This window comes from Vigna umbellata, chromosome 7 (genome assembly GCF_029865625.1).
Source record: "Vigna umbellata cultivar VRB3 chromosome 7, Vumbellata_1.0, whole genome shotgun sequence".
NCBI classification, from domain to species: domain Eukaryota; kingdom Viridiplantae; phylum Streptophyta; class Magnoliopsida; order Fabales; family Fabaceae; genus Vigna; species Vigna umbellata.
This window is the reverse complement of record NC_142171.1, coordinates 2,951,109-2,976,915: the sequence shown is the minus strand read 5'-3', so window position 1 is coordinate 2,976,915 and position 25,807 is coordinate 2,951,109. Positions and strand designations below refer to the sequence as shown.

Sequence of the window (25,807 nt, the reverse complement as noted above, 5' to 3'; positions counted from 1 at the left end):
TCTCTTAGTGACTTTACAACATTTTTAAATCACTTTTTAACCTAATCAAATTAAAATAAAAGAATAATTAGATTACAATAATAAAATGAAGAAAAAAAATCTCCATCTCTTAATCCTTAAATCATTAATACAATTACAATCATCAAATACATCATTTTTATTGGTAATAATATAATAAATTTACTTTACTTTTTTTTATTAGTTTTCAGATATTTTATATTTTTTCATTTGTCTCACTATTATATTAGTAGTTATATTTATTTCATTGTTTTAAAAAAATACTTTAATATATTAATATACGTTTGAGAAACCATTATCTTATATAAAATATTAAATACTTGCAGAGTATATTATTTTTAGAACATACTATCATTTTAATTTAATATAAATATATATATATCTATAATAACATATTATGGAGTTTTTCTATTTGGTTTAGGCAGATTATTTTCTTATTTTATATCTCATGATATTTTCTAAATTGTAATATAAAATTTACAATGAAGTGTATTAATTAAAAAAATGAAAAAGAAACCCTAAAATATAGTAGAAAAAGTAATCAGAAAAGAGATTAACAAAATAGTAGAAAAAAGGGACAATGTAAATTAAGAAGAAATAGATTATCATATTTAAAAATAATTTAAATATATTTTTCTTTTTTAACATCTGAAACACCTTAACCATAATGAAATAATTATTCAAAACAAATAATAATTCAAATAGAGTGAATAACCTAACTATATTACGTAAGGTACTTGATATGTAAGGTACTTCATTTACCCTAAATGGATAATAAGGAAAAAAATGCTACTTGCAAATGTGTTAAATAGATGTATCCACAAAAGATAATCTAGAATAGAATATTAGATAAAGAAATTTGGAATCCAAACTTATTAATTAAATAACGATAAGACGATACATTTATATTTATTTAACATATTTTATAAAAATAAAATATTTACAAAAAAATAAACTTTTATTCTTTTAAAAAAAATAATGTGAAATAAATATAAAGAATTTATATATGTCAAAATATATTTTTTATATTAATTAAGCATGGAAAAAGCTTCACTGTAGCTGTATCTTGAAATGTCGCTGCTGCCGACGGGAATCTTGGGTTGGAATGGGTTTTTTATCACTCTATGACTAAGCTTCTTTTGCACACATTGAAAATTTTTATGGTTCACGTAATGAACAATTGGACAATGGGAATTTGAAAGAACAGTGGGTATGTGGGGTTCGTTGCAAAACCACAGTGGGAATGAGACAGAACAATGGAATAGGAAGAGAGATTTGTGTGTAGGTTGGTGCACGCTTGTAAATTTTCATGCACCGTCACTGTCAGCAATGGACAAATAAAACTCCAGGGGCAGTGTTGTCGTTTTAAAATACGTATTAGAATACAGGAAGCAATTGTCTCACTTGTAACCAATTTTTTCACATGTCTTACCTAATCAGCAGTTTGCTTTGTTGTCAAAGAATAAGATTGGCACAAGATGTGCTATGCCACCACAACAAGTCCATAAATAAGAATTATTTCAGGGTGTAGATTTGAGGCTAAGAGTTCAACGTTCAGTAGGTCATTTAAGAGTTCAAGGCTGCATTCAACTTTAAGGTTTTTCGTAACTATTCCTCCAAATTGGTAGAAGACACGTTGATGTTAAAGTCAATTGAACGTACAAATATTAATAATGATAGCATATCACTTATTTCCTTATTTCAAATCTATATTTATAGATTTTGAAATAGGCTTTTTATTAGCAATGATCTAAGTACAACTTAATTATTAGTAATCACACTATTTTTAAGTTTTTCAACATTAACATTAATTGTCTTACCATTGACCGATTAGTCTAACTCCTCGATCGCATGTCTTAATGAGAGTTAATCGTTCGACCTATGGCCGATTGGACAATCATACGGTATAAGGTCCCTTAAACCTGAGCCTGAAATGATAAAGGGGTTTGTAATCGGATGAATAAGCCTCACCTTTTGGGCTATTCATGGGTGGTTATGATCTTTGGTTGTTTGTTTCGTGAGCCTCTAGAACGTTCGACTAAGCGACTAACAACCTTTCACATTTTTTGAAAATGTGATTGTTGAGGGAAGGGCGCATGAAACTTTGAATCTCACACCCACTAGAATTTGAAGAATCAGATGTTGTTGAAGTACCTGAAAAACACTAGAAAGGAGTTGAATAGTGTTAATGGAAAAATTCTTTTCGTAACCCTTCTCATATAGTATGTTGTAGAACTTTATGATTTTCTTTTAAATGATTAGGCACTCCACCTATTAAAAGATTGTTTCAAGAAATACTTTGTCATTTTATTAAGAATGTACACTGTAGAGTTTAAAGGAACTTCCTTCGTTTAATAGTAATCGTTTAACTTGGAAAGTTCGTGCGTTTAGAAATAAAAACTCAACTACAGGTTTTGTAAGAGAAGCGTTTAGGCAAGAGAGGAACTAATTGCACAAATATTTTATATTGGTTCATCCAACTGAGCTACGTCAAGTCTCCTTCGCATAGGGTTCCACTATAATCTCCACAAGATTACACTGAGTATTCGCACCACTCCTAGTCTTCTCAGTCAACGAATAACCTCTTAGATTGGATGAGTATTCTCACCACTCCTGGTCTCCTCAGTCAGGGAATAACCTCCTGTTACCCTAAACTTGATGAGTATTCTCATCACTCCTAGTCCCCTCAGTCAACGAATAACCTCCTATTACCATAGACTTGATGAGTATTCGCACCACTCCTGGTACTAAGCAACCTTGCCTACATTTCCATTAACTCAATTGGGTTCAACAAGTGTTTTAATTCTCTTCAGAATTACAATCAAAGATTGCTTACAAGTCGTTCAAACTATTACTCACGCAGAGATGATGTAATTACAATACAATGCAGTCTAAGCACTCGTAGGTGTTTCTCTCTTTTCTCTTTCTTACAAATAGTAAGCGATATGCCAATTAAGCTTGAAAATATTTATTTTCTTCTCTTTTCTCGTTTTCTCTTTTTCTCCTTTTCTACTCAAATGTATTATTTTTCTTGAGCTCTTTTCTTTTTGAACGCTTCTTAGGATAAATATTTCGTTGTAAGCTTTTATCTAGCTATCGTTGAGGTAGCATTTGATAATTAAGCTTTTCTTCCAAAGATATCAAACATAGGTTAAGGACTTCATCGTTTGAAAAAGAATAACATTTTAGCTTATGGTATTGTTCAGGCAGAGTAAACACTTTTGTTATTTTACATTTACAGACATACAACATTTAGCTTTATTTGTGCTTAAGTTTTAGTCTTTTAGTGTATTTTGTCAATGACATCGTCTTTGACATTGTTTCATTTTTCAAGAGCTAATCTAAATACCTTTTAGGTATGATAAGCTTTACGATTTTAGCTTCAACTCCCTTAGATGCTTTTAACTTCTTTTATCATTGCATTTAGGTGTTTGACTTGGCTGTTTTAATGTTTCCTAAAATCCTAAATGTTTTTCTAAGGTTTAGGGATGGTGGTTTTAAGTCTTTGTATTTTCATCCTATGTTGTTTACAGATTATTATTCCTTTTAATGTTATTTGGTTAAACTTCAAAACACGAGAGCGTTTAGGCACATAGATGATTTTGTCTTAACAGTGGTGAGTCGTTGGATTTGGCTTGATCCAATAGATGAATGTAACTAACTGAGAGGTCTTTTTGGCTATAAATACAAGTGGGTCTTACCTGTCATTTTTACTTTCGCTTTCAAATTTCTTCTGCCAACCGAACGTCCTTCATATTTTAAGTAATAATATGATCATTGATTTGTCTTCGTCTGAGGAGTCCGCAGAGAGGGGCGACCAATGGTAGTATGAGAACAACACTTCTTCATCGTCAGTTCCATTTTCGGTCTCGTCTTTGATTTTGGGATCAACCGAGTGAGACACAAATTTAATAACTTAGTGGCACAAGTCAACAATGACACTAACCGAAGTGGAAACAATGGATACAATCGATCAATTACCTCGTCGCCTCCAATAAGAAAATCCATAAATATTGACCCCTTAAGGCTCTTAACTGGAGGCATCTTTAGTACTAAGTTCCAACTTGGTACTAAAGTATCTTTTCGCCAATCCCTGAATGAGAAAGAATTGGTGAGGGGCTATCTCACTAAGAGTTGTTGGATGTTGCATTTGAGCTTAATGTTCGAGTGACTCTCCTAACCTTTTAGGGTTCCTGATGTCGTAGAGGGGAGCGTTAAGCTGGGTAAGAAGTTGAATAAGGCGCATTCTGAAGGTTAACTAAAGGGAAATAATAGTGCTTAATGTGAAGGTGTAGCTGAAGGAGGCTACTACTGCTCACGTGTATTGCCATAAAAAATAAGATGAAGCCACTCTCCAACTACAAGAAGCCCGTGCGACGGAGAAGAGCATTATTAATGTTGATCGTCTACTTCAAAGGTGAAATGACTATATAAATTTAGATTGTCAAAAGTTGAAGACAGTAATGGAAGAGCTGACCACCCAGAATATCGAACTTATCTAATAGAAGAGTGAGTTTGCCAAAAGGAAGAGAAACACCTACTTGACCTGAAGTGTCTAAGAATAGGCTCAATCAAATGAAAAACCTAATGTGTTAGACGAGAAACTACACAAATCGTCCAAGTACTATTACAAAATCTTTTCAAAATAAAGAACATACAAAACAACGTTTTCCTGAAGTCTATATCGTCTAACATATTGTTTATAGGAAGAGTCTGATCAATAAGAAAAGACTACATGAAAGTTTTAGTGATAATATGCTTAAGGATTCCTACTCATTGAGAGGTGAAAAGAAAAAATATTTCATAAAGGAACTATCTAAGGAATATGTGCAAAACATTAGGATGTGTTCTCAAGCTCTCTTATTGAAACATATATTCTTGAGAATCATAAAAACACTAAAGCTTAATGTCTTACATATAAAAACAATGTTACAAGCGAAAGTATCTTATGAAGAATATCGTCTAATGGAAAGTGCTAAAATATACATCTAAAATAGTTTTTCATAAGCAGTCTAATGCTTTACATCGTTTAATCTCAATATCTTATATATCGACTAACATAACTTGAAGAATACATTATTTACTGATAACACGTGCAATAAGATAATTTGAACAAGGAATACAAATTAACGTCTACAAACATTCAAAACAATTAAATGCATGTATTGTAAAGTGCTATTTTTCTTGTATACTATGTCCTTGTTATTTATGCAAAACAAAAATACACAAAGGATTGATTAGAACATCTGCACATGTTGGATAAAAACGTTGAGAGAAGTAAAGAACATTATAGGAACAATTCTCTTGAAAACTTCTGCTCTGACGAACCGTGCAAGTTAATCTTCAATGCAAACTCTGATAAAACATTGTACCTCTACGAAAAAAGACTAAAGACTGACCTCCCACCTTAAAGGCTACTTACTCTCATAAAATTAACTCAACATCTCTCAAGAGAGCCAATATAAAGAAGATCAATCGAAGAGAAGAGAGTTGTTGCTACTGAAAAAGATGTAGAAGGACATTTGAAACAAAAATATAAGTGGAAGAAAATAAGAGAAGAAAAAGAGAGATAAAGAAAATGATCAAGAAAGATCATCATATATCATCTCTATCTCATCATATATCTACTCTAAAGTTTATCTTTGTGTTCATGGTGTCGAACGCAAGTGCTCAAAAAATAGAAGGGATAAAACTAAAGAGTCAACATAAATCAAGTGTATCGCTCTAAGTTAATATCATCTAATGCCGTCGACCAAAGAGAAAAAGAGAGAGAGAGAGAGAGAGATTACAAGAATTTAGGAATGTTTTGTTTTGATTAAAATCGTCTCTAAGAGAGTTATTTTCATCTTGTAATCAAACACTTGTAAACCAAGAGTGGTTAGAATACTCGATAACCAGGAGTGGGTAAACTCGGACTAGACAAATGTCCAAAGTTAGATCCTAAAGAGGGTAAACTCATTCTAGTCGTGTCGACTAGGGAATCAAGAGTAGTTCTAATACACGTTGTAACTAGGAGGGTGCTAATACTTGTTGTAACCAGGGGTGATGAGAATACTCGGTTAGATCTTAGAGAGGCTAAACACGGACTAGTCGTGTTGACTAGGGAACCAAGAGTGGTGTAATAATACTTGCAACCAGGAGTGGGTTAAACTTAGATAATCTTGAAAAGATTAGTGAAACCCCTTAAGAGTTCTTAAGGGAAAACTAGATGTAGCTCAAATTGAGTGAATCAGTATAAAAAACGTACTTTGTTGTTTTTCCTTTAAAGTTTTTACAAATCATTTTGAAATGTTATTGTATGATCGTATTCTTATTTACATACCTTATAAACCCAACATCTAAACATAGTACACTCCGGTATACTCTCATTACAAGTCATTAGACGTTGTTTTGCGAAAATATTTTGAAAACATTATTCACCCTCCCTCCCTCTAGTGTTTTCCTATGGACTTCACTTTCTACCCCTATTGGCAAGAGTTCATGGTTGAACTTAGTTTTTTACCAGGTAGGCGTGTGGTTTGTAGGGGTTCACGAGTGAACTCCCCCTTCACTAACCTCTTATATTTTACTTATTGGACCGAGTCGTAGAGATTCACGGATGAACTCATCCTTCATAAACCTTTAACGTCTCAATTATTAGATCGAGCGGCAGGGGTTCACGGATGAACTTGTCCTTCACCAACTTGGCGCGAGATTGGCAGGGGTTCAAAGATAAACTTGTCCTTCACCAACCTTTTATGCTTCGTTTAGGTTATATTTGCACGTATTTCCTTGAAAATTTCTCATTGTATTGATTATTGTAAAATTTACAAATGGTTTGTACAATTACTCAGCTAAAATAAAATTTCAAGTGAGAAGCACTACCAGTATTGGCGATGACCATCCTGCTCGGGTGCTCCATTCCATAGGCCTTGTTCTTTAGGTCTTCTACAATTCTAAATGGTTTCTCCTAGTTTGGTGTGAGTTATCCATGTGTTTGCTTTTGGCACATTTTGTAAGTCTTCCTTCACACTGAATTTCCTTCATTGAAGCTACTAGGTTGAACGTTGTATCTTCATGTTATCACCCTTTTATAGGTCATTGCCTGCACTACTGCCAGCTCCAACCTTAGTTGTGCGTCGTTAAGGTCCATATCTTAGACTTGCCTTTTGAGCGAAGTTTCACTAACCTCCATAGGTAGCATGACATCAGTACCATATGTGATTTTAAAAGGTATTTCTCCAGTGGTACCGTAGCAATGGAAGGCCCACAAGACTTCAAGAAACTCCTCTAACCGAGTGCCCTTTGCTTCACCCAAACGCCGCTTTAGCTCGACCATAATGGTTTTGTTTACAACTTTAACTTGGTCATTCGTCTGATGGTGTTTCTCTAAGCTAGTGTGTTTTTGATGCCTAAGTTCTTGTAGAACTTCGTGACCTTCTTATCAATAAACTAACGACCATTGTCTGTTATGACTGTGCGGGAAAGTCCTAAGCGACATATAACTTGAACTTCTGCAATTGTTGGGTTGTGATGGTTGCCAATATTCAGCCTCCACCCATTTAGTCAAGTAATCAATGGCAACCAACTGGAACTTCTTTAGTGGCCGACCGAACAAGAATGAACTACAATGTCCATCTTTCACTACGCGAACGGCCAGGGAAAGGTGGTGTTTTGCAGCTCTGTTGGCAGCACTTTAACATTGTTACCATGCTCCTAGTAGTTCTTGTATTTTTGGATGAAAACTTTGTAATCCTCCTCCATAGTCAGCCAATATTAGCCTACTTATAATTACTTTAAGTGTTTGTCATTTGGTATGGAGGCCACACACGTCGTTGTGTAACTCATTGAGCACGTCTTGGGATTCTTAGTATTAGAGGTATTTTAATAATGGGGTAAAGAACCCTCATCTGTATAAATCTTTTCCCAAAAATATGAACCGTGCGATCCTCTGCACATTCGCTAAGCTGAGCCCTCGCCCTCATCTTGCTTCCTCATCAAGGCCTTGACATCCTCCCTCCAACCTCTTTGTTCGTCCATGGAAGTAGTTATGCACTTCACTATTGGCTTCATCAACACTTACCTTATTACGGTAGACAATTCTAGCTGCTCCTTACCGCTTGCCAACTTAGATAGGGTATTGGCTTGTGTGTTCTCTATTTAAGGAATGTGCTTGATGTCCATGGCTTTGAAACCCTTAATAAGCTTTGTAGCCTTGTTAAAATACTGGACGAGTTAGTTGTCCTTAATTTGGAAGGTTCCATTCATTTGATTGACCACTAGCTAGGAGTTCGTCCAACAGTCCACTACGCTTCCACGTCTTTAGCCAAGGCTAGACCTGCAACTAAGGCCTCATATTCAACCTGGTTATTATAAACTTTAAATTTGAACACCAATGAGTGTTCAACAACTGTATCGTTCGGTCCTTCGAGCAGAACACCAGCTCCACCATCCTTTTTGTCAACGATTTGTTGACGTATAACTTCTAAGTTGGATCCAAACATTAGTCTTGTCTTAAGAGCTCCACAAAAAATTATGCAAGGTGTTTCCCTCATATCGATCCATGCGGCTCAAATCGGAGGTCGAATTCTGAAAGCTCTACTGACCAACTCACCATGCATCCAACTAAGTTAGGCTTCCTCAAGATCTTTGCGATTGAATGGTTGATGCGAATGACCACTTGATGGCTTTGGAAATATGGCCTCAACTAATAGACTGCTATTAGTAGCGCCAACGCCACCTTCTTAATCTATTGATAGCATGTCTCTAGATCTTACAAAACACTGCTAACAAAAGAAATTATTTTTGGCTCAAAGATCTCCTAGATTAAAGTTGTAATAATATGGTCAACTATAGTTGTACGTCACTCTGTAACCGATCGTGCCATGGGACTAGCCAATTGGGTCTTTATTTTCATAAACACGGCTTCCCATTATGCGACCCACTTGACAAGAGAGTTGTTCTTTTTCATCTTTAAGATGGAATTTATTTTCTCAACCAACTTGGGGATGAATTGGAAAAGGGATGTTAGACGACCTACTAGTCGATGCACCTCTTTGAGATTATGGGGACCCCTTAGCTTTAGGATGATCGCGCACTTGTTCGGATTTACCTCAATGTCTTGTGTGATGAGCATGAAGCCTATGAAGTTGCCCACTCTAATGTCGAACATACATTTGAAGGGGTTCAACTGCATGTTATAGTGTCTTACTTTATCAAAGACCTCGTTTAATTCTCTAATATGCTCCTTGATTTATTGGGATCTCACCACCTTGTCATTCACGTAGATCTTCATGCACCAACAGATCTGGTGGTGGAAGATCTTGTTCAAAAGTTAAGGATTTGGTGATCTAACACGCCATCCATCAATCAATTAATGCTAGGAAGAGGATAAGAATCGTTCGGACAAGCCTTATTAAGGTCAGTGAAGCCTATGCACATCCTCCATTAGTCGCTCAATTTCTTAAGCATGACCACATTCACCAACCACATGGTGTAAGTGACTTCCCAAATGAAATATGCCTTTTGCAACTTCTTTAGTTCGATCTCCATGGTCTTCTTTTTCTCCTTATCCATACAACATTTCTTTTGCACAACTGAGCATGCCTCCTTGAATAAGGTCAGCTTATGGGACATCACACACCGTGAATGCTTGGCATGTCTACTACTACCCAGGAAAACAAGTCGTTGTAGGCCTTCAACACTCATGCCAACGCTTGTTCGTGGTTAATGTCTAGGTTGTTGCCCATATTCATCACTTGACCTTCCTGCTTTCCCAAGCTCAATTGCTTGATTTTTCCTTGCGACTCCATACGATCTTCTGTTTTGGTCTTGGGATCCAAGTCAGTCACTACCACTTTTGAACGTTTGGCCTTGCGCAGGAAAAGATAAGGTGTTACCTTGAGCCTTGTCGTGTAACACTTTTTGTGCAATCTTCTTATCTGCATGGATTGTGTAGATTGTCACCCTATTGAAGGGAAACTTCATTACTAGGTGAGTCATGAAGACTATTGCACCAAACGCATTCAAGCATGGTCGCTCAATCAATATGTTTTAAGAAGTGTTAACCTCCACCAAGAAATACATCACTCGCATCTTCTTGTTGTCTCAATAGGTTCCTAACCTCGTCCTCTAGTCTACATAGTCGTAGGTGTCCACTTTCTCTCCCACGAAGCTGACTATCTACTCATTGTATGACACAATGAGGTTTTCTAACAGGTCCATCCTGAGAAAAGACTTCTAGTATAGGATGTTGATTGAGCTCCTTTGGTCAATCAACACTATATGTTATAAAATGCACAGCAGAATATTTAATGAACAGACAAAAATCAAGAAGGAGGTCAATTGATTTTTCGTTAGAAATAGCTTTTTTTAAAAATGACTTACATTTTTAAAAGTTTCTTCACAAAACAGAAAAATAATGTCAAATAAAAGCAAGTAAATAAAATAATACAAGGAAGAAAAGCTTGCATAGGTGATTTTTCTACTAATTCAACTTAAAAGATCCTATATTTAGTTGTTAATCTCTCTAAAAAAGAGATTAACCAATAACTAGAAATAAACCAACAACTTATAACAATGAAGTAGAGTATAAGTTTAGAATACACATTTCTTAACAAACAAGAGATGAACAATACTTTATTTTAACCTACAAAAGGATGAACCAGCTTAAATTTGCTTAGTAAATATGACTTGCCTCTTACACATATTAAGATAAGTACTTCTTTCTATAAGCACAAATTCACAAGCTCACTTAAACATGCATACATTTCTTATAGTACAAAACTCTTAAATTTCTGAATGAAAAGTTCTTAAAATTAAGTTTAGAGAATATATATATATATATATATATATATATATATATATATATATATATATATACCATTAATTTGAAAATTGGGTCAGAACAATTTTCCATTTTTACACCCTTTTAATCAAATTGGGCCATTTTACTCAGAACTTCTTCTGATGAGTTTTGTCTTATAAATAATAGAAGAATATTTTCTTCGTCTACTGTTATATTTTCTTATTACACCTCTATAATGCATTACTAAAATATCAGTATTCATTATTTAAATAAAAGGTCTCACTAATACACTAAAGATTTTGTATTACATACTTGGACAAGTTGAACAGGCTATTCAACCAGACATCCAAATTTACTATTTTTAAAATATTTTTCATTATTATTGTCTTAACAACAATTTACACTTTAAATAATTTGAAAAAACTGGCAAAACTATATTTTAGGTTAAAAAATCCATAATACTTCGGATTTCTCTTAACTATGCAATTCTAAAATATATTCTAAATTACATGAACTAAAACTACTTTAAATTATACATTGTAAAATCCAAAACAAAATTTCCATTTCCAGAATCCAAACTACAGGTATAAATTCCAGTCTAAATTATACTTTTAGATTACATAGGCTAAAATATAGTTTCAGATTACGTAATTTTAACATGCACTTAAAATATAGTTTCAAATTACATAATCTCTCCAAATTTCACAATTTGCAATTATATTTCACATTATATAATCCAAAATCATATTCTAAATTTCAAAACCATATTTAAAATTCCATAGTCATAACTATATTTCAATTACATAATCTTAAACAAACAACAAATTATTAGACATCAGTCATTTTATCTTATGGAGGTGAAGAAAAAGTAAAGGAAAAAACATCTTAATAGTAGATCGATATAAATCTCCTAAAGAGAACACACACAAAAAATATGCAAACTTTATGCATTACGTGAGTGTATAATGATATAATGATGATTGTTGAAACCACTTATCAATCTTAAAATCGATAATAAAGTACTCATTCTAACAAAATTTGGCTGAAGAAATTCTGACCGTCGCTAGTATTGCATATAGTATTAATATCCACCCTCCGGTAATGGAATGGACAATTTCAAGCCGAGGCAGAGACCTTGCGTATTTGAGTTCAACAATGGAAAAGTGTGCAATGGGATTAGTCATATTAGAATGTTGCCAACTCGGACAGCCATAAGGATTACCAATATCTAGTCAAAGATGTTCCTAGCCTCTCCATAACCCCACCCAATATCAAATTTGGGTAAGCTCTAGCATACAAAACTTAAGGGCACCACTTCTTCAGTTACATGATGATCATCATACTACCTGTTCAAATGAAAATTGATCAACTTCAGGACTCAGGTCTCAAGAAAAAGAGTCAGCCTAGTAAAGTTACCTTTTAAAATCCATCCTGGTTGTTCACAACTCATCATGGTTTGCTGGTTGTTCCGTATTCAATAACTCTAGCTTGTGTTGTAACTCCTGCAAAGTTCCACAGTTGATATTAATACCATAGCGGGGTAAGCACCACATCTGTTCTCATGTCATATATAGAAAAGTACCTTTAGCTTTTCCTCTTGACAAAGGGCTGGAGTAGATAATAAAGCTACATATCTGTCATTAGGCCAATGAGACAACAATGAGAAAAAGGGAGCACCAGAGAAAAATTTGACGAAAAGGAGACGAGAATAGTGATAGTAGCATTGAAAGACAAGACACAAATCCCTACTCGCAACGGCTTGGTTCATCTACATCAGTAATCTCATTTTTCAACCCACATCTTAGCTTGACCTGTTAAAAACAAAACAATTAAATCATAAGGGGTCAACAAATTGGAAACTGTTTCCTTGTGCAACTACACTAACTACTATAATTACTATTATGACAAACAATGGTTTACGGAAACGGAAATGGGGATCACAATCCTCTGCAGTTGAATACAATTGTAGAGAACTTTTAGTAAAAAATTTAATTTGAAAAATCCAGCTTTTTTATTTGGACTGCACCAGTTTCCTCTGTCCCAAACCCAGAAGGCACTGTTTATTAAAATTCTATTAAGGACAAATATATATATATATATATATATATATATATTATACTTCTACACCTAGCGAAATTACATTCTGCATCTAACCAAAGACAGCAGATTTTATCATTATAGACTGATTACAAAAGAAAACAGTTGTCAAAACTGTAAACAATTATCACACATCCATTTAAACAACCTTCAAACTCCTATCAGGACCATTCCAGCATTTATCGCCATTAGAGAACACCATTACTTTGTATGAATCCTCAAATTTGTCCCAGCGCCTGCAAAAGACAAGAAAATTGAATTATGTCACTTTTAGAGGGAGGAAATAGAACTTTCTTTGCATCCATTGATGTTTGCCCCTTTTTTGAACTGAAGAATAGTACCCTAACAAAAATTATCAGCAAGTTACTAAAACCATACCCCAAACGGGTGGTGGAATAACCCTCCTCTTGAGAAGCCTGTTTATAGGGGCAGACTTTGTAAGTGTACCTGAATCAAAATTTCCATCACTAGAAAGTGAGATGAACAGGACTATCTAAACCGTGCATTCAAAAAAGAAAAGAAAAAAAGTAAAAGCAGAAATAAACTGGTAGGGAGATATAATGTAACTTGTTCTCCTTGCCCTCAAAGCACTGATCATAGAATGTATAAAACTCCTTTGCTGGGCCTGTAATATTTAAGCTCTATTTCAGTTTATTCACGCCAATTTTGTAACTCAAATGTATGACAGTGACAAATGTTACTAGTGACAGACTAACCAAAATCATGTTTTAGCTTTTGCGTCAGACTTGATATTCTAGACTGTATTTTAGACAACTTGGCACTTGATTCATCATATTCCTTGCGTACACGAGCAGCATCTAAGGAACCAAAGAGAAAGTCTTAACTCTTAAGCTATATCTACATGGATAATACAGGCAATAAAGTGCTAGGGGTCTACCTGTCTGATTCACTGGAGCCTGGAATAAGTTGACAGCCTGAAAAATATTTCGTACTGTTTTCTGTATTTTCTCTAACCAAGAAGGATTATCTGTTGTGGTACCATATGAGATGATTTAAACTATCTCATCACAACTCCATTTAAATACCAAACTTGGATAAAGATTATGAAATATGTATAACAAACCTGACAAGTCTGGTTCATTATCAGAATCGGATTTAGATGAGGAACTAAGGTCATCATCATGCTCGTCCTCTTGATATTCCTCGTCAACGTCATCTTCATCATCATATTTGTGGACATCATCATCATATCTGTTGCTCTCATCATCAGTTTCAGAATTATAGCCTTCATATTCGTCCTTTTTTGTCTCCTTTGGAAGATCTTCTTTGTCTAATTTAGTATCAGTTCCAGCACTTTGGACATCAGTATTTTCTCCTGTCCAACGTGAAGCAACAAGCCGGCCCAACTCTTCCCTCGATAATCCCTCAGTGTTTTCAGTTACGTCATTCCCCTACAGATATGCCAACAAAGAGAAAAATAACCAACAGAAAAGAGAAGCGAAAGAAAATTGCAAAATTTAATACATCTCTATCACTGTGAAATATATTAGTTTTTTAGAGAAAGAAAAGAATCTCATCGGTGTAGGATTTAGGGCAAGAGCTGAAGTCTGAAGAATTCAAAGGGGCACATTACATACAGTAGATTATGGTCACCTTCAAGAGTAACAATGACTGTATTCAACGCCAATGACTACAAATAAGTGGAATGTACTACAGCTAGGATTCCCAAATACCCAGAGAGCACATGAATTATAACCAAGACAGTTATCAGGAAGGAAAAACATTCCTGACTCCTATAACATGGCTCATGGGCTTAAATAGCGAATGAGGTGGAGAAAGATGTTCAAACATCAAACAAGACAAAAATTTGGTTCAGTTATTAGGTTGGGATTTGAGATTGTTCATGACTGGGTGAGTTATGGAGGATCAAATAAAGTTTTCTAGAAAACAGAAAGGTCTTGAGTGCTACACAGGTGGATTGCTGACTGTCTCCTGACTGCAAGTTTTAATGTGATTGTAAGCTAAACTATCAGTTTCATGAGAAACGAGAAGATATCCTTTATTCTCATTGATGTTTATTTTAGTGGTTGATATTTCTTCCAAAAGATCTCACATTCAGTTGAAAGGGATCTCAATGAATGTAGTAGATTAAAAATGATATTATGATTTCTAATGATGGAAATGATTTCTAAAGAGAAGATGGATGGATCTTTGGTTGATTGTAACCACTACTTTGTCTAAGATTGTGAAAGGCAAGCCTAAGTATTTGGTTTAAAGGCCGGTAGGGTCAGCCAACAAAACACTTTATGTGCCATCCTGTTTACTTTAGTGGTTAGTGGCTTATGTTTGACATTAGATGATCCCAGCAGTGGAGACATGGACCTCATTTAGTATTAGAGTAGGCTCGCTCAGGCAACTCCCTTGCAATTGGATTGAGTAGAACATCATTAATCATAACTCCAACAAAGGTTATCAATTGTGGAAGGCAGAATGCCAAATATCTGCCATATAAACATACCAATGTGGCCTATGGTAGAGTGTTGAACAACACGTAGCTATAGCATTATGATGGCGCTATAATGATCATTTAACAACATTGGTCCCAACTCAGAAGTTTAAAGGCAAATAAACACAGCTTTAAGATGTCAGCACTTACATCCAAATACACAAAAGACCTATACTGACTGCATACTGCTCAAAATTTTAGAAGCCTCCTTATTCCACAAAATCATTAAAATAAACCATCAGTAACTGCTCAAACAGGACACACCCAGCATTTAACAAAAAGCCTGAAATGACTACTCCCTCAGAATGTAGCCAGCCAAAGTCCAAAATTTGATGAAAGAGGGATCTCAAAACTTCCAAATTGATGATTTGGAGAGAGGTATAAACTGAATCAATGTAGAAACTCTACTCTATATGGATAGGCAAAGGGATGGGTAAATTCAAGTAAGAGCAGCAGGGGTTTCGAGTGCATGAGTTTTATAGATAGACCAGAGCATAACTAAGGGGCATACGTAGACCCTTTCTTCAACAAGGTGATAATGTTACTGCAGGTGTGATCCAGCATCCGCTGTGACTAGTAAATATACATTTGCCTAATAGCAGGCCCTGAGAAGTACTGTTTGACCAAAACATTTGCTAAAAGTATATATTTAAAATGGTTTGAGCAAAGGCAGAAGAAAAAGAGTTCAGGGCAGCAATAGAAATATTACATGAGCAAAAACCAAATTAATTTTTAACCCCTAAAACAATAAGATAATATGTTAGAATAGATGATAATATCCACTAATATCTTGATCATATCTTAAAGTATCCAAGAATTCTAGAGTATCCAATAATGCAAACATTGTATCTCAGAATATTGTCGGGAAACCCAGAGATTATCTCTTAGGATTAGTTTCTCTATTTTTCCATATTTCCTAATATCTCACGTTTGTTTCCTTATTTTGTTTGGATAATAATTTGGACAGATGAGGATTAGAGCTCAAGGTCTTCTAAACGTATAAACACATTGTGTTAGGAACCAAGAATTGAAAAAGGAAAGAAAAGAAAGGTTTTATTAAATAGAATGAAAAGATCAAGAAATAGGAGAGCACTCTCTTCACCAAGGGCCATTCACAAAGCTAATGCTCAATTTCCAAAATTAACATCTTTTATCTCCTCTCCTTCCCATATTTATATATAACTAACTCCTCAAGAAATTAACTCATTAATATTCTAACTATATCTCTCTTCTCCTTATATCCTAACAACACACTCCTAAAATCAACCTTGTCGTAAAGGTGGGAATGGTGGAAGCTTGATCCCATGGCCTTCCTCCTCACCATGATCTTCATCTGCCCTTCCTGAAAGCACTGTGATACATTTCTGCCACAGGAAGGAAACTCAGTGGCTACTGATTGTAAATTCAGGTCTGGAGGCAGTGATGGTGATGGGCACGAGGGTGGATTTTGTACAACAGCTTCTGAACATTCCTTCTATATTGGCTTCATTGCCAAGCTTTCATCTATAGATTCAATGAAGTTTAATGCCAAAGGCTCACCCAGTAAGTTGAAATTCCAAGATTTCAATGCCATTGATATTCCAACCACCTACATTATAAATCTAGGTCCAACAATGATTTCTGATTCATATAATGGAAATCTGAATTTGGGAAAAATATTATGCTTGGTTGCATGTCCACCTTCAACTTTATTATCAATTAACTCCGCAATAGGGTTACAAGAAACTGATCTTCAGAGCGCATAATCTTCACTCTCATTATCGATGCATCCACTTCTTCCTCCATCAAAATCTTTGTTTCTCTTGTTGATCTCACTTAATTTTCGGTTTCTTCTCCACTACAAAGGGTATGATTATTGATTATTGAATCTTCTTTACTTCTTTTTGACTTCAAGAATTGCAATGGATTACCATCACACTTAGAACTGCTATTCTTTGAATCAGTTTCCTCTAGGAAGTGTGTTTATCTAATGATCTATGCTAATAATATAATTATTACGGGGAATTATGCTACTAGGATTTCTGATAGGATATAGGGTGATAGGATATAATGGGTTTCGGATAGAAGGAAGAGGAAATGAGAGGGCAGTTAAGAGGGAAGAGTTGTTTGACAGTTAGTTAGTAGGAAGGGGAAGAGAGACTTTATAAATAGGGTATGGGTTTTGTACAGGGGGAGGATTGATTTTAGTATTCTTTTGTAAAGACAGGAACTTTTGTCCTATGGAGGGGGATTAGGCTCCATGGCTTTTGCCATTTGTGTACATTGCTTGAATAGTCAATATAGAAACCCATTCTTTTTACAGTTTGAGTTATTGATTGTGAGTGTGTGAGTGATTGTTTTAGATAGGTTTCATATCTAGAAACCTATCAATTGGTCCGACCTGCCGGATATCCTTAGGAGAGGAGTGTCGGATCTTTGGAGGGAAGGATGGATGGAAGCATAAATGCCTGGAGGGAAGGATGGATTCTGTGAAGAGGTGGGCCAACGAACAACGAAGGGAGCTAGCAAAATGGAGAAGAAATATGCAAGAAATGAAAGAAATGCTGCAAGAAATCAAGATTCACATAAAGGGCTTAGAAAGAAGTGAGAAATCTATCATGAAAAGACAAAAGGAGGGTTCAGAAGAAGAGTTGGAGGAAGACAGGGGTGAACAGAATTGGAGGAAGCGGGTAGAATTTCCCAGGTTTGAGGGACTGGACCCGTTGGGGTGGATCTCTAAGGCAGAGAAGTTCTTTGACATCCAAAATGTCATAGAGAAAGAGAGGCTCAAGTTGTCTTACAGCTGCATGGAGGGAGGCACAATCTATTGGCTCAGGGCCTGGAAAAATAAAATCAAGAACCCTTCTTGGAAAGAGCTGAAAGAGGCATTGATAAGGGGGTTCGGAGGAAGAGATAGAGGTTTTTTTTTTGAGAAGTTATCCCAAACTATAGAAGTCACAGAAGCTGCTGCTGAAAGAAAGTTGCAAAAGTTTCTGCTGTAAGGGTGGATAGCGTGACAAATGTTGGTAGGGAAAATACATCAGGTAAAGATCATGATGGGAAGGTTGTGACTTTTGCTTCTCCAAGTAAAGTTGCAAAAGTTGTTGTTTTTAGTGGAGATAGAGTGGTAGGTTGTGGTGGGTATATCAAAACAATGAAGAAAGGGGAAGAATTGTTGAGGTCTGGGGTTAAAACAGTGGTGCCAAGAAGTGACCCAGCTATGGTCTGGGTGTCCATGGTTGCATCCACTAGGGCTGTTACACATCCAGTTCCTGAACTTACGGAGGTTATAACACCTGCAGATCTAGCTTCTAGTAATGGCCACAAAGGAATTTCCAGGTTTCTTGCAGAATCTTTATTAACTAGCCATCTTATAGTACTCACAGTGGTGAAAGGTAGAGATGGTAGGAAAGAAACTTCAGGAATGGAAGCATTGCAAACAGTTTCAGAAGCAAACTGCAATACTTGTGCTCCACAGTATAAGATGTCACAGGTCAAAAAGCAGTATAGAACAGTCATGTGGTCCAGGGGAATCTTGGAAAAGGAGCAGTTCTTATTAATGGAACAGAAGGAGTCAATAATTCTCTCATATAGACCACCACCCAAGCCTCCTGACTTGAATTGGACTGTAGTAGCCAGTGAGTTCCCTTCATATGATAACACGATGATGAAGAGGAGCCATGAGATCAAGCTTCCCGGTTCCAACCTTGAGGACAAGGTTGATCTGTAGAGGGGTGTAATGATAGGATATAGGGTGATAGAATATAGGGTGATAGGATATAATGGGTTTAGGATAGAAGGAAGAGGAAATGAGAGGGCAGTTAGGAGGGAAGAGTTGTTTGACAGTTAGTTAGTTAGTGGGAAGGGGAAGAGAGACTTTATAAATAAGGTGTGGGTTCTGTACAAGGGGCAGGATTGATTTTAGTATTCTTTTGTAAAGACAGGAACTTTTGTCCTGTGGAGGGGGATTAGGCTCCCTGGCTTTTGCCATTTGTGTACATTGTTTGAATAGTCAATACAAAAACCCATTCTGTTTATTGTTTGAGTTCTTGATTGTGAGTGTGTGAGTGATTGTTTTAGATAGGTTTCATATCCATAAACCTATCAATTTCTCAACTAAAAGAACTTATTTAGCCACTTTCAGACAGACCAATGACCTTGGCTTATCTAAAATACTTTATTGGTATTGAAGTGGCTCAATCAGAGCAAATATTGTTATTTCACAAAAAAAAAATGCTCTTGATTGGAGGAGACAAGGTCTAGAATTACACACCCATTAATAGTCCTGGTAGACCAAGGTGAAACTATTTCAAATCTAGATAGGTATATGAGACTAGTAGAAAAACTCATTCATCTGACTATTACTTATGCCGTTAGGATTACTCATCAATTCATACAAAATTTTACATTGACCACTAAATGTTGTGATTCACATTTTCAAATGTGGAAGAGCAAGAAATAAAGTATCGTTGCTTGATCTAACACTGAAGTTGAATATAGATCTATAGCCTAGGCTAATATGAACTTGTGTAGGTTAAACAACTCCTTCAAGAGTAAGAAATTTTTTGAAGTTAAGCATATAGTGTTATACTGTGTCAATAAAAACTCCCTTCATATTGCCTTCAATCTAATATTTCATGAGCAAACTAAACACATAGGGATTGATTGTCATTTTGTTAGGAAGAGACTAATGTCCAAGGAACTTAGTATTGAATCTATCAATTCTAGTTATCAGCTTACAAACATTCTGACAGAGTTTTTAAGAGGGCCAAGAATTCAATATAGATGTTCCAAGTTTGGTGCATACAATTTATATTTCCCAGCTTGATGGGGAGGGAGTGTTAAATAACTATTTATTATTTTTTGTATGGCTTTTATAAAGCTTGCCGTTTGGATGTTTCTTTTTAGAGTTAAAAGTCAAAGACCGTAGCACTTTCAGTGTATTTATTGTACTCTTCTTTTTTTGTTTCATATACATATAATATGCCAGCTGAGGGTAACTCACTGATTTTTTGGCCATCTAACTCTAAATTCAAGTGTAACATTATTTAAGGACTCTCATCTCTGAATACATCCCTCAATACCAAAAATCCCATAATTTCAGAAATATTCATGCATGAAATAGGATTAGAATCAGCACAAGAGGGAGTGGTGTTTCGTATCTCAACTTTTCCATTTTAATCTTTCAATCAGCGATATTTTTAGGTCTGAAAAAACATCCATAATGTTGCTTTGCATCCAAATGTGTGAAAACAAAGGCAGTGAAACTATTTACCACCAGAAATGTTCTGCAATCTTTGTTGTAGTACACTAGATATTGTAATTATTGGTAAATCAATTACTACAAAAATAACCAAGTGACTGTTCTGGAAATAAAATCACTTTGTTGCGAGACAATTCACTGTGTCTCACTTCAACCGTTTCTCATGAGATGTATAGGTGCTATATTTTGTCTCAGAATAATGATTTCTTTAGCAAAGTAACAAGACAATAACTGATAAAAATGAAAGAACACATATACTTGTTTATGAGCTAATCATATCAAGAACCAAACAGTACACATCAATTGAAATGTGTAACTAGGAGATGAATGTAACATAAGAGTAAACTCCAATCATACCATGAGATTGAGAGCATGGACTAGAGACATACCTTACTGACGTTTTCATCAGAGGACACTTCGTTTCCAGCCTTATCATTAACCTCAGATTTAACAATAGGTTCTTCATTGGATTTTTTTGCATTCTACATTAAGGGAAAAATCAAATTAAAATGCTAAAAGGCCTTAAAAATCTTATGCGTTTGGCAGAATATGTTACATTAACAAAAACTCCAAAGAAAAAAAAGATGCAAAATTTATACTCACCTCTTCTACTATATTATGCGAAGATCCTTCACTTCCAGGAGCATCTCTGTCTCGATCATCATTATCAAGTGCATCTGCTAATTTCTTCCCTGCTTCATCCTGTAAGAAAGCATGGAATAATAAATAGAAGAATTAAACCACCACAACATGATAGGATAGTTCAAGATCACACACATGTAAATGTGGTTCACATACAAACACACAACAAGTGAAGGAATAGTGGATAAGAAAGATGAAGTAATCTGCTTCACAGTGGGAAGAAATAGTTATTAGTTGTTTGTCCACCATTGCTTGTAAGTATAGTACAAGTAAACAGATGAATAGCAATAAAATTGTTTTTTCTTCCTATAACAACATATTTGCATGCTATTTAGAGGTAGGGTAGTTCACTGCATAAAGAAGCCTGACAAGGTTTACTCTTTTTATAATACCCATAGCATAACTACCTAAGGATAATACAGGGTTAATAAGAGATCAGGAAAATCACTCTAGCACGCATATGTACCAGATCAATGAATTCAAAAGTCAAATTAAAACTCCTCAGTATGGTGCATCTAATTGTACTGTCAAGTTCTGCAAACTTCAAGGAAAATGCAATTAAACCTGATCTGCATGAGAACCCTCTAGATTTTCGATTTTATCATGATTATTTTCTACATCATTATCTTCTAACTCCGAATGCTTTCCAGCTTCATTTCTATTCTCCATATCTTCATCAGTTTTATCTATTGTTTCATTAGCCTTCTTCTCAGACTCCTTTTTCTGCATCTCTTCCTTTTCTTTCTGTAAACGTTCTTTCTCCTCTGCCTTCTCTATTTGTTCTTTATGATCTGCAATGGAAGTAAAAGATAGTTGTCAAAGAAAGTATTTCATTGATAGGATAAAAATTGCTACACAACAAAAAATTTCCCAAAAATAAATTGTATATTCCTTTTCTCCCTGATGAAAATTCCATATGCTCTATAAACATAGCATGAAATCTGTAAACTTAGCAGTTAAATATCCATTATCATGTTTACTTTTCAGAACACATAAAATGCCATCCCCTCCTCAATAATACAATTCGAGAAATGCCAAAAGAAAATCTTCAACTGCCTATATGTTAAACAAACTGTTAATGATGATGTTAGGTTTCTGAATATGAAACCCAACCCAGACAGCTACTCACACACTCACAACAATGAAATCACACTGTAAAAAGAATGGGTTTCTGTATTAACTATTCAAACAGTGTACACAAATGCAAAAGCCAGGGAGCCTAATCCCCCTCCACAGGACAAATGTTCCTGTCTATACTCAAATGAATACAAAAATCATTCCCCTCCTGTACAGAACACCTACCCTATTTATAAAGTCTTTCTTCCCCTTCCCACTAACTAACTAATTGTCAAACAACTCTTCCCTCCTAACTGCCCTCTCTTTTCCTCTTCCTTCTATCTTAAACCCATTATATCCTATTACTTATATCCTATCAGATGATCTGATTTCAGATGCAAGTGCTTCCTTGTGATCATCTGTGTAATTAAACAGACAGTTGGTACAGAGTATCTTACACACTTGCTAATTGTACTCAAATTATACATTCAATAGGTTTTTACAGTCAATAAAAACATATAACACTTCAAACAGAATGTAACATCACATGCATTTCTACAGCCCTAATTTATACATAAAAAGGTTATTTGCAGAACCAATAAAGGCATCTAACACTTCAAACTGAACATAGCACTATATGCTTGCATCCCTAAGTAGATTTGTCCACAACCACTTGTATCTCCTACCAATGAGAAATAAGCCTATTAATAAAATGATGTTACTAGATAGACCAGTTTGATAAATTTTCCAGTTTTCATCCATTAAATAATAGTTAAATACTTGAAAAGTTTCTTCTAAATTGTCAAGTTGCAAATTTTTAATTATTGAGACCTGATTAAGAGTAATGAAATAGTAAAAGTGAAAATTTGCAAAATTTAAGGGCTATTCCCAAAAGGACCAAACGAATTCTTAATTTGAATCATAGGATCTCTTTTGAATTTGATCTTCTTTATCGCATTGCAATATTTTCCATCATGGAATGGTCATATTTGAAAACAACTAACCACAAGAACATCAGACACATTTCCTTTATTTTTTTTCAATGATCGTTATTTTTCAGATCAAATTCTTCAACCAAAGTTCCATGTACTTCATATATATAGAGAAAAAATTCAGAATAACAGGATAGAACCAAGAAGAGATACCCTTTAACTGTTTTACAACCACTTTAAGTATACTTTCTTCCTTTTTTAATTGTGAAAGTTCTGCCTCATCCTTCTCGATAGCCACTTTAGCTTGTTCAATTTCTTGCTTTCGCAATTTGACACCCTCTTCATAAGTTGCAATCTTTTTTTCCAGTCTATTTCGAGCCACTTTCCCAGCCTCCCAGCAGGTATTTGGACACTTTACTTTACCATCATATTCGTCAGTTCCATCACAGCAATCTATAGATTAAGACAGGAGAGTAAAACCAATTACTTCAGATTAACAAAACAAAAAAGTCTAATAATCCAAACTACAGATTAGTAAGGTATTGGACAACAGCACTTTTAACTTTCTAGATAAAAATAATTATGAATTCATTATCTATAACAAAGGAAAACACTTCGAAGAATTATCTACAAATGCACAGTGTTAGTAAAGGATGAAAACATAGGATGTGCTCTCCGTACTCATCATGTCCGTTGAAGAGTACGGAGAATAATACCAGTGACAATAACAAGATAAAAAACAATCCCCATAAATTCAAATTATATGCACAGAAAATTATTAGCTTACATATCAAAATGCATGTTGAAGAGTAAAACATAAATGCATAATCAACAACGTAAAGACGACTTCTAAATCTGTACTAATAGGACCTTGCTCATGCACATCTACCCAGTTCGGAAATTTTTCTTGTATCAATTTCCCCCTTTTAACCGTGTTTCAATTTTTCAGCTTAAGCATTCATTATATGTACACCGCATGAATTACACAATACAACTATAAAATTTGAAAGATACACGAATCATGCTCACCGCAAATTCCATCATTCACTCTGGATGAAAACAAGTCAACAGGAGAATGTCCTGCATTCCGACAAAAAAATCTTCCAGCCGGACATGCCGATGTACCTGCCCCCAAAAAAAGGAAAGAAAAAATAAATAAAACAACGAAAATAGAGAACACCAGATGATCCTATACGAATTAAATAAATCAAATCGCTAAAAAAATAATAAGGACCCGGTTCATCGGTGCCATCAGCGCAATCGCAAAAATCATCATTGAGCTGCGCCTTGGTGAATTTTCCGGATCCATCTTTACATCTTATAACATCGGAAGCTCTATAATACTTGTCATCTGTTCAGTAGAAACATAAACACCCGCAGAAGTGTCAAAATGCAAATAAAATTGAAAACAATAGCGATGAGTATTGCGCAGAGCAAGGGGAAGGGACCTTCGGGAGCGATTCCAAGGAACGGGTCCTTGGGCTTCGAAGAAGAAGAAAATGGGACGCACAACACCAGAGCAATGAGGAGGATTCGCAGCCGCAGCTTCATGTTCTGCGCCAGGAAGGAGAATTGAGAACTGAAAATGCGAATAGGAACCAGAATAATGATAATAATAATAATAACAATAATGAATTGGATCAAGCTGAGTTTGTGAAGTGATAAATGGCGGTGTAATTAAAAGTTGCGTTGAGTTGTGTGGAGTGGTGAAGTGTGATCGGAATGAGACCTTGCCGGTTCCGACTAGCGACTGCTACTACGCGTGACAAGTGAAATGAGATTCGAGAAGCTACTGTTATTTTTTTTTTTCAAGCCGGGTCATGCCAAACCCGAACTACTTTTGTTAATGTGGGGAAAATTTTCTAATATCACGTGACTTAATTAGAAAAAAAGTTCATTGGTGTCTTAAAGACTAATGATATGCTTATGTAAGAAAATAAAGTTAAGTCCCATTATATAACTAATATTTTAATTTCTTACCAGTTAAAACACATGTAAACATCACAAATAAATCATAAAATTATAAATAACTAATTATTGTGCTGTCATTAAAATATAACTGATCAATGTATTTATAACTTTAATAAATATACGAAAGACAATATAACTCTTCTCTTCTTTCTTCTTTTTCTTTTTTATGTTTTACAAGACCAAATAATGATCTTTTCATTCATTCTTCACATATACTTCAAATTCTAACTTTACACCTTCAGGACAAGATGTTATAAGTTCTCATTTCTTCAAGGGAGATGTGCATCCAAAAGATAATTCAATATTCAAGCCAACTAAATACAGTAATAATGGAACGTAATTAATTTATCTTATGTATTATACTATTTATATCATGTTTATGGGCTTTTATATGGATGAGCCTAATACACGTAACTAATTATCTTGATTTACTTTGCTTAATACTCTAGTAATATGTTTTAGCATTTGCCTTAACTTAATTTCATTTTGTCCATGTTAAAGACGTGGCCAATATGATATTATCCTAGCCCGATATGCCTAGGCCTAGGTGGCCGAGATGTTCCCAAACATGCATAGTACAATAGCCTTCAAGACTT

General features: G+C 35.0%; 1 protein-coding gene across 3 annotated transcripts; it reads right to left on the bottom strand.

The window, feature by feature from the left end:
* Nucleotides 1–11,673: 11,673 nt before the first annotated feature.
* PSL4 (calmodulin-binding protein) lies at nt 11,674–25,109 on the bottom strand. Of its 3 annotated transcripts, none has more exons than XM_047312084.2 (18): nt 24,970–25,109; nt 24,689–24,794; nt 24,475–24,591; nt 24,270–24,365; nt 23,454–23,693; nt 21,817–22,043; nt 21,214–21,312; nt 21,000–21,092; nt 13,986–14,313; nt 13,800–13,889; nt 13,618–13,719; nt 13,469–13,526; nt 13,280–13,348; nt 13,050–13,137; nt 12,554–12,615; nt 12,387–12,438; nt 12,221–12,306; nt 11,674–12,150 (listed from the first exon to the last, which is right to left on the bottom strand). In XM_047312084.2, the coding sequence occupies exons 2-17, from the start codon at nt 24,789–24,791 to the stop codon at nt 12,244–12,246; spliced, it is 1,887 nt and encodes a 628-aa protein (XP_047168040.2). In that variant the 5' UTR covers nt 24,792–24,794; nt 24,970–25,109; the 3' UTR covers nt 11,674–12,150; nt 12,221–12,243. The 3 variants fall into 3 exon arrangements, with proteins under 3 accessions (XP_047168040.2, XP_047168041.2, XP_087950641.1); XM_047312085.2 differs by having other exon boundaries at nt 24,689–24,819; nt 24,970–25,081; XM_088094515.1 differs by lacking the exon at nt 24,970–25,109 and having other exon boundaries at nt 24,689–24,954.
* Nucleotides 25,110–25,807: the final 698 nt, after the last annotated feature.